This window comes from Pituophis catenifer, unplaced genomic scaffold (genome assembly GCF_029215685.1).
Source record: "Pituophis catenifer annectens isolate HBS135680 unplaced genomic scaffold, rPitCat1.0.hap2 SCAF_1, whole genome shotgun sequence".
NCBI lineage: Eukaryota > Metazoa > Chordata > Lepidosauria > Squamata > Colubridae > Pituophis > Pituophis catenifer.
In genome coordinates, this window is record NW_027256881.1 from 221,841,303 (window position 1) to 221,850,921 (window position 9,619).

General features: G+C 40.7%; 1 protein-coding gene across 1 annotated transcript in view; it reads right to left on the reverse strand.

Annotated features, from left to right (window-relative positions):
• LOC139320337 (protein mono-ADP-ribosyltransferase PARP14-like) overlaps positions 1-2,315 on the reverse strand; it is a 28,207-nt gene extending 25,892 nt beyond the window's left edge. The window contains exons 1-3 of the mRNA XM_070948646.1: positions 2,126-2,315; positions 145-284; positions 12-45 (exon numbers count right to left, since the gene is read on the reverse strand). Of these exons, the coding sequence (XP_070804747.1) occupies positions 12-45; positions 145-284; positions 2,126-2,315 (364 nt within the window). The remainder of the gene's footprint in view (positions 1-11; positions 46-144; positions 285-2,125) is intronic.
• Positions 2,316-9,619: the final 7,304 nt, after the last annotated feature.

Consider the following 9,619-nt stretch of genomic DNA (forward strand, 5'->3'; position numbering starts at 1 on the left):
ATTGGATTTACCCATCTCTCTTGCTTGGCTTTCTTCTCTCAGGGCCTAAAAATAAAAAGCGGAGAACATTAGGATGCAAATATACTGCCTGGAACTTCAGTTGATCTCTCTTTAAAGGTATGAAATTTATGAGGTGAATGTTACCTTTTCAGAAATTATTTCCTTCTTAGGTGCATTATCTTTAGCGGGGTCTATTGTTTCATACAGGGAAACCTCCAGCTTTAGTGTTCCTTTTTCTGCCAAGTCAAGCTCATGGATCTTTTGGGAGAGAACTCTTTGCCTCACTGTGTCAAAAAAATAAATACATTACGGGAATCTTTAGAATATTTCTACTACAAAAACAAAGAGGCGGCAAATGCAACCTTTGTGCCATCGTGCTTAATATAAGTTAGTTCAGCAGTACTTGCTCTCCCTAATTTTCCTACATCAGTACAAATTAAGAGGTGCATTTTTAATTTAAGGTTGGCATTTTGTTTAATTTTTTAAAACAATTTTCCAAATCTTAAATGACCAATTAAATATTAGACTTGATGAGGATGATACTTATAAATTTGGATTTAAAAACTATTCGTACAATGCCAAAAAGTAATAATCTTTACAGCTCTATCATCAGCATTCCAAATTTGCCGGTCTGAAGATACAAGTTTTTAAACTGCTTTGGAAAGATTGAAGAAGTGGAAGGGGCAGAGGGGGTAGAAAAGACCGAGAGGAGGGGAAATAAGTGACTTTTTTCCACCAAAAACTTAATTTCTCTTACAACTTTTCCAACAATCCCTAGCAGTGGTGAGTTGCTCCCAGTTCTGTCAGGTTCTTGAGAACCGGTAGTAAAAGTGGCGGGAGGCTCCGCCCACCCACCCTGACATCATATTTGGTGATTTGCGCATGCTCAGAAGTTTCTGTGCATGTGCAGAAGCATGCGCGCGCTCCCGTTGCGAACCAGTAGTAAAGGTAAGTAGAACCCATCTGTCCCCTAGGTAGTGTTGGATGAAAAATCCAGGTCTAGGGAATAAAATGGAGGCTGATTGGAAAAAATATTCTGTTTATTGGTTAACAGATCAGTGGTGCAATGTAAAATTTGTTACTACCAGTTCTTTGGGCGTGGCTTGGTGGTGGTGGTGGGGGTAATGTGACTGGGTGGGCGTGGCCAACTTTTTTTTTAACTTTTAAAAGCATTTTTTCTACAACCTCTTCAGCCGAAGAGGTTGTAGAAAAAATGCTTATAAAATTAAAAAAAAAACAACCTCTGATGATTGTGTGGCTCAGCTGAGCATGGGGGGGGGGCAGCAGCACAGGGATTTTTGCTACTGGTTCTCCGAACCACCTGCTGCCATCGCTACCGGATCGGACGATCCAGTCCGAACTGGGAGCATTTCACCCCTGGAACAGATCCAACATACACACAGCTTGTGCAGTTCTGGGACAGCTGACCAAATGGAATTGAGAGTGGGGTGGGTTTTTATACCTTTTTGATTTCTATGTGGTCATGGCTGGCTCTACAGGCAAAAGGGGAAATGCAAATCCTAGGTATTTATCTGAGCTAACTTTGTCAACCTTTTGTTTGTTGCTTATCTGAATTTCTGTCTTGATCCAGTCTTTCTGAATGGATTACCAAATCTGCATTTCTAAAAACTGGCCTTCTCAGGTTCCAAGCTTGGGGCAGGGAAACCGGGGCTGATTTCTGCCTCCCTTAAAACAATTTTTCCCCATTTTCTCCTTTAGGCGAAATATTCTATCCAGCCTTTTTTAATATTCCCCAAAATATTACATTCTCTAGGAGGGTGGATGGGTACTGGCTTTCTACAGTAGTCAGAAAAATAGTGTTTAACTCAGCAAAACAGGCACTGTGATTCTGAAAACTAGCACTCCAGCTTCCTCTTCCTGGGGCGTCTTTAAAACCATCCCTCCTACAGCAAACCAGAAATTTGGGGGGGGGGGCGGAGGGGAGGGGGAAGTTGAAAATTCCCAAGGAATCGCATCGAGAGAGAGAGAGTAGAGTAGAGTAGAATTTATTTTTTTATTGGCCAAGTGTGATTGGACACACAAGGAATTTGTCTTGGTGCATAGCTCAGTACATAAAAGAAAAGAGACGTTCATCAAGGGAGAGAGAGAGAGAAAAGCCGCTTACCTTCCTCCTGGGCAAAACAAACCAAGATCTGCCCCCCTTGCTTCTGGATCTCGCATTCTCCACCTCCCGACTTTTTCCGGCTTTGGAAGTAGCGGAGAATTTTGTTTCTCACAATTTTGGGGGGATCGGGGCTCCCCCAGGCTCCCTGCAGCAGCACAGGAAAAGAGCACGTCCTCACTCTCTCCGCCATCTTGCGGGATAGCGGCAAAACACTTGCAGTCTGGCTGACCGTGCAGCATTTTCACTTTCGTTTCCCAGGATAAACTCGATTCCCAGAGTTTCTTTATTCGTCACGTGGTCTTCGTGCTAGACGGAAGTGACAAGGCGGCAACTGGGTGTTTGGCTTCCCTCTACCTACCTACCCACCCCCGGTTCGCTGGATGGTATTTCTTTCCAGTCAGTTCGAGCGCGGTCCTCGCCCTTTTTCTCTTTCTTTTCTTCCGAAACAGGTTTTGCAAGCTTGTGATAATTCCCCTGCCTTTGACATTGGGGAGGTTTGAAGAAAAAAAAAGCCCTTTAAAAAAAATACGCGTAGGCGTATCGATTAAAAGAAAACTGCTGGGTTTTATCTTTCATTTCTCTCTCCGGTGCTTGCTTCGAATCCTCCTCCCCCTTTCCCTTTCTTTGCCTCCTGGTTACTGCCTCGTTCAGAAACTGCTCGGTTGAATTCTTCCGAGTTTTGTTTGTTCTCCACTCAATCCCGAAAGGAAGCAGCAGAAGAAATTGTTCAATTTGGCACCAATTGCGGACCCGGATGATCTATCCCGACAGCAGTTACCAGGGTCAATTGGTGAATTCCCGGGATCAACAATATTATCCCCTCCTCTCCAAGGCATGCAAGCAAGCATCAGTCAGGTTTCTTCCTATGATCAGGTCTTTTGAGGAGTTGAGGTTTTCATGTAAAGGAAAGTCGATTGATTTTGAAAGTTTAGAACTTGGCTCTCCCTGCCTGATCTTTCCAAGCAGGAGAGCCTGCTTGCTCACATCAAGCATTTCATTGGGTGGAGAGAGGACCTTAATCTTGTGTTGGACTGATCCAAAGTTGTCTTCTGGTTTTCCATGTATATGGCTGCATTTGAACAAAGGCTTAACAATTCTCCCTCTGGAATCTGTGGTGCTCGCTGAGGTTGGTTGGTTGCTTTCAGATGTGATAACATCTGATAACACCATCAGTGCTAGTGAGAATAGTGTGAGATTACAATTTTTAAAAACAATACAGTTCCTCTTCTCCCTTTGATTAGAAATATACTGGCAGAAACTAGGTCAATTTTAACCTCTCTCTCAAAACTCTCAAATTGATGAATATTGGGAGGAAGCCCTGCCAGCCAGCTATCACAGTGCCCAGAGGTGGAAAAATAAGCAAAATAACACTGCCAAAGTAATTTGTGTGGAACATTTCTTTAAATTGATTGTTTCACTGGGTGACTGGTTATAAGTATTTTTTAAAAGGTTCAGTAATAAACCAGACAAGGATGAGGGGAAATTTAGTGGTTCAACTCTGGTCAACTCTTCCTTACACACCAGGTGCACATGTGAGTACTGGCCTTTCAAAGATGTGCTCATCGGATAGCGAAGGAACCCACCTTAATCATGCCCAAAACCTGCCTCACAAAACCCAGTGTGGGTCAAACTTCACACAGGCATGTTTGTCTCCATGGATGTTGGCCTTCTAAAAATGGCTGTACAGGGCAGCAACTGGTGATCAGAAGGGGAGATGTCGGCAGCTCCATAGAGTCCAGATGTTGTCTAGAATAGATGGAAGGAAAATGCAACAGAGAAACTGCACTGCTGAGCTTGTGCTACGATAAGTTGGAAAGTGATACTTTTGCAAAGGAGCAGAGAAGCCTGCTTGCAGGTTCACTCCATGCTGGCATAGTTAAGAACTCAGTTGTGAAGTATCGTTCAATGTAATTGATGAAGCATTGCCTGTCCTCAAGTCCCATTTTTTTCTCAAGTATAATTTAAACTGTTAAATTAGTTACTGTATTTGCTAACTAAGTACATTTTTAAAATAGTTCAATTCAGCATTGGATAGTATTATTAAACATATGTGTTTAGTGCTTCTTTAAGCAAATCTCTTTCTTGTCTCCTTCCTAGTTTTGGTTACCCTGATTCTAATTACCTGAAATGTGTTAGAGAAGAGCTGAAGGCAAAAGGAATTGAATGAGTATTTTTACTTCTGTGAAAATTCCAGAGCTTCTAGCTTGTCTACATATATAACATTTTAATTTAGCAGGGGAGGATTAATAAAAATAGCTTTGGCAGTATTCTTTGCCTTCTAGAATTTCAGAACAATTGTTCAATTAATGCTGTTGTATTTAGAATGATAGATGCAAGTTAAAAGAATTGTTACTTTTGATCAAAGCTGCAATCCAAAAATATTTCATAGAAACAAACTCCATTAATTTCTTCACTGTAGTTATGTTAATGTCAAACCTAGATATGACTATATGCATGGATAGTTAGTCTCTATGATTACAATATTTGATATCATTTTGAATTCCAGCTAGTAATTTCCTTTTTTAAATCTGGGTTGGTACTCTTGCCATGTTGTGAATCTTCAAAATTAAGAGAGCTGTTGTGTTTTCCTAGTTTTTAGCAGACTGAATTACAGTAGAGTACGTTTAATACGGTTAAAACAGGATGGTGACTGAAGAGCTTGGCATTATTGGTACTTCTTTTATTTCTTTTAATTGTCAAGCATGTATAAAAGTATAAACATGATTATAAATACATGAAATGAATATGAATAAATGGGGACAGTAGGACAGGGATGGTAGGCATGTTGGTGCACTTATGCACACCCCTTACAGATCTCTTAGGAATTGGGTAAGGTCAACAGTAGACAGTCTTAAGGTTAAAGTTGTGGGGATGAAAACCACAGAGTCAGGTAGTGCATTCCAGGTATTGACCACTCTGTTGCTGAAGTTGTATTTTCTGCAATCAAGTTTGGAGTGTTTTACCTTAAGTTTGCATCTATTGTGTACTCGTGTATTGTTGCAGTTGAAGCTGAAGTAGTCATTGACAGGTAGGACATTGTAGTAGATAATTTTATGTACTACACTTAGGTCAGACCAAAGGCGGCATAGTTCTAGGTTGCCAAGCCCAAAATTTCAAGCCTGGTGGCATAAGGTATTCTGTTGCGAGCGGAGGAGTGGAGGACTCTTCTTATCCAATCAGATGAGATTCCTCTACTTTGCCCCATTGATTTCCCATCATCTATTTGAAGACATGGTCTAGACCAGGGGTCTCCAATCTTGGCAACCATACAACTTGTGGACTTCAACTCCCAGAATTCCTCATGGCTGGCTGTGGAAGTAGCTGTGTGGTTTTATCAAACTGAAGAAAGATAGTTACTGGGATGTTTCATGCTTCAAAGAATTTTGCATATTCTTAGAAGATTGTTACTTTGATGCCCTGGTTTCAGAAAAACACAGGAGCCTGTATTCTGCTGCTAGGATACTTTCTTCAAGAAACTTGTAAAACTATATTATCATGCACTTACCATTTTCATTGCAATTTCTTTACTGACCTCTCCTTTCAGCAACTAAATGGGAATACTGTATTTACCTCCAAGGAAGGAGGCATTTAATTTAAGATAGTGCCCTGCCCTCCTCCCCCCCTTAAGGAAGAGTACAGGACAGGTGAAAATCTTCCTCAATGCCTTGCTTCTCTACTTTGTCAATTTAAAGTTGCCAACTAGCTGCAACCAATTTTGGATCTCTCTCTCTCTCTTTCTCTCTCTCCCTCTCATAAACATTCACACTCATTCACACACCCTAACCCACCCAGAAACCATGTTTCAAAATAGAGTGGGCTTAGGAGAAAATGAATCAATATTTGAATTAGAAACCATTAAAATCAATTTCATGTACAATTACTAGAGTAGTTTCTAAAAGTGTATTAACTTTCTCACATGAGCATTTTCAGAGGCATTTCCTAATGCAACCTCTCCCCTCATTTAAAGCTTTTTATTTGGAAGAAAATATATTTGCTGTTATGTTAGATAGGCTTTTCTTTCCAGAGAACAATGACTTGAAAGCATAATAGTAAATTTCCAGTTTCAGGAAATTATATGGTATATGCAGTGGTTGGTTGCCCCCAGTTCACACCGGTTATATAGAACCGGTAGTAAAACCGGCGGGAGGCTCCGCCCACCAACCCCACCATCATCAAAATGCTTCTGCACATGCGCAGAAGAGTGTGCACACATGAGCAAAGCAAGTGCACGCAGGCAGCCCCGCTGCAAACCGGTAGTAAAGATAAGTAGAACCCATCCCTGGATATATGGCTCATTTGTTTTCAACCAGTGTGTATGTTCCATGGCCTATTGGGAAATATAACCAAGGAACAATAAAAATCTTATTCTGGTTGTGTGTGATTTGTTCTATTTGAAGAGAGACTGTATGAATTGGAATGGTAGCACTTCTTTCATGAGCAAAAAATGACTTTTATTCTTACAACCATCGCCCTGTGGAATAGCTCAGACTAAGGGACATCCAGAGTTCTCCAGCATCAGTGGGTTTGAACCCGAGCCTGCCAACTTTGTTTAATTTAGCACTTTAACCACTACGCTACTCTCCTCCTCCAACTTTCAGACGTTTGATTTCTTTCTCTGCAATGATTTATATAGATAAAACATGCCTTGTTTTGACCATGAACTGTCCAGTACAGATAGTCCTCAACTTACAACCACTCGTTTAATGACCATTCAAGCTTAAGTGGCACTGAAAAAAAGTGATGACCAGTTCTCTCACAACCACCCTAGCATCCCCCATTTGTTCAAATGATCAAAATTTAGGTGTTTGCAGCGTTGCAGAGTACTAGGGTCATGTGAGTGCTATTTGCAACCTTCCCAGCCAGCTTCTGACAAAGTCTATTGGAGAAACCAGAGATTCACTTAACAATCATGAATCATTTAACTACTGCATTCGCTTAATGACAATGGCAAAACAGGTTGTAAAATCAAGCATGATTCCTTAACAGCTGCCTTGCTTAACAATAGAAATTCTGGTCTAAGTTGTGGTCATAACTCAAGGATTGCCTGTATTTGGCACTTCAAGGCTAATTTTTAATAAGGAATTTAGGACCTGCATGGCAATTTGGTGTAGGTGTTCTTTTCTCTGCTTAAACTACATGATTTCAGGAAAATCATTTTTGTTGTGTCCTAATCAGATTAGAAAAGGGGAGGATAATCCCATATCCAGACATACTACATACGAAAGAATTGTTGGCACAAGTGCAAGATGAAACAAATTAAGTTTTCTGTAGAGTTACAAGTTTTCCCAAACCCACTGATGGTACTCCAATGAATTCCAATTCTCATCAGCATGGCCAATTGAGGAAATGAAAAATCTGGAAGACTATCTGAACTGAACTGTGGTTTAAACCATAAATCTTCCTTAAAGCTGACATTCATGTAGCCCAAGAATAACCGTGAAGATCAAACACATTTTTTTCAGAAAATGTTTATTGGACTAAATGACATGAGGTAATTTTTAAAAAGATTATAAATGCAGGCACTTCAGTATGTAGGGCAAGATAATCCTAGTTAATAAAGATGTGGCATCTGGCAGGATGAGAGAGCTCACTTTGTTTTATTTCTAAATGGTGGTGAGGAAAATCAACCAGAGGTGGCAGCTCCATTCTGGAGTTGGGAAACTGATTTTTCTGGCTCTTTTTGGCTACTACTTTCTGACTCATGAAGTTCATCAGGTAGATGTGGCTCTTTCCAGTAATGTCTGAAAACAACTATAGTTCTATGGCTACTTTGTGAGCTCCCAAGTCCTTTCAAAAAGGCCACCAGCTTTCTATAACTGAAATAACCAATTTCTGGCTGTAGGGTGAATCCAGGGGTGAAATGCTCCCGGTTCGGACTGGCTCGAGTGAGTAGGTAGCGATGGTGGCGGGCAGTTCGGAGAACTGGTAGCAAAAATCTCTGCCCCCACCCCCTATGACCAGCTGAGCTGCGCGATCATCAGAGCCTTTTTTTTCTTTAAAATGGCTCTGAGGAACCAAGTTCTGAGGATCCCAGCTGAGTTGCCTGCTAATCAGGCAACTCAGCTGGGATCGCCAGAGCCATGTAAAAGAAAAAAACTTTTTTCCTTTTAAATGGCTCTGACGATCAGCTAATCGGTAGCAAAAATCTGTCCCCCTCACCCCCCCCATCTTGCTTACCTTAGCTGCTGGTTGCAACGCCTTGCTGTAATCCCTGCTGCAATCCATTGCATCAGCAAGCAACTGAATCGCCCTGCCTGCACTCAAGCAGGCAGGGAATTGTGGACTTCAACTCCCAGAATTCCTCAGCCAGCAAAGCAAAGCTGGCTGAGGAATTCTGGGAGTTGAAGTCTACAAGTCTTAAAGTTGCCAAGGTTGGAGACCCCTGTTCTATTGGGTAAGTTTTTTCTCCTTTGGGAGCTTTAAAAAAATAGTTAATTGGTTTTTTTTTTAGTTGTTCCTTTTTTAGACCTAGCCATTTAAAGTTTAGGAAGTTTTAAATTTAGCTGCTTTTATATAAAAATAAAAATAAATTAAAATAATATTTGTGCAGCTTTCTGAGATTTAGTGTGTTTCTGTAGTGTTTCACTCTAACTACACAAACACACAAAATCTCACAAAGCTGTATGTGGAATTTTGTGTGTGTAAAGTGTGAAAATTGGTTTTTTGGGCTTTTTGTGGCTGTGTGAGGTTCTTGCTTGTTGCAGGGGCCATTTTGGGTCTCGCACAGCTGCTTTTATATTGTGGGTGAGCCAGTTGTGTTGTGTTTTGTAGGTTAAAAAAGGGCAAAGAAGTGACATTGACTTGGCCACGCCCACCTGACCAACAAGCCATGCCCTCCCAGTCACCTTACCACCGAGCCACGCCCACTAATTAAGCCACGCCAACAGAACCGGTAGCAAAAAATTTTAGATCTCACTCCTGGGTAAATCCACTGTTTTTCAGTGTGATACCATGTCATAAAGCACAACACTTATTTTAACACCATTTGATAGTAAAATTTCTCACAAGCTGTTCTCTTCTGCATACCATAAGCAATTTAGATTAAGGATGAGATGGAAACTACTCCCAAGTTTTCTCAGCTTTACAGTTGATTGTTGGTTTCTTACTACCTTTATAGTAAGAATACCTTGATAGGTATTGCTAACCATTTTTCCAGAAATAATTTTTAAAATTCTTGTTCATAACTTGCTTGTAACCAGAGGGAAATGCAGTTTTGAGCATGCAGAAATAGGTGCTGAATGTACCTAGAAAATACAGATACATTGGTGGTGGACAGGGAAAGTGACATGATAGCAAAATTCAGAATTGCAGAATTCAGAAGAATGGGTAAATCCACCAGAAAAAAATAAATAAGAGAAAACACTAATTTGGCAGTTTCAAGCATCAGTGTCTTCCTTAGAAAAAACACCAACTGTTTTCTTTCATTTGATGTGCAAAATGACTTTCATTGAAACTGAAAGGGACAGTTTGAAAATCTGATCTGTGTGAGTTAAG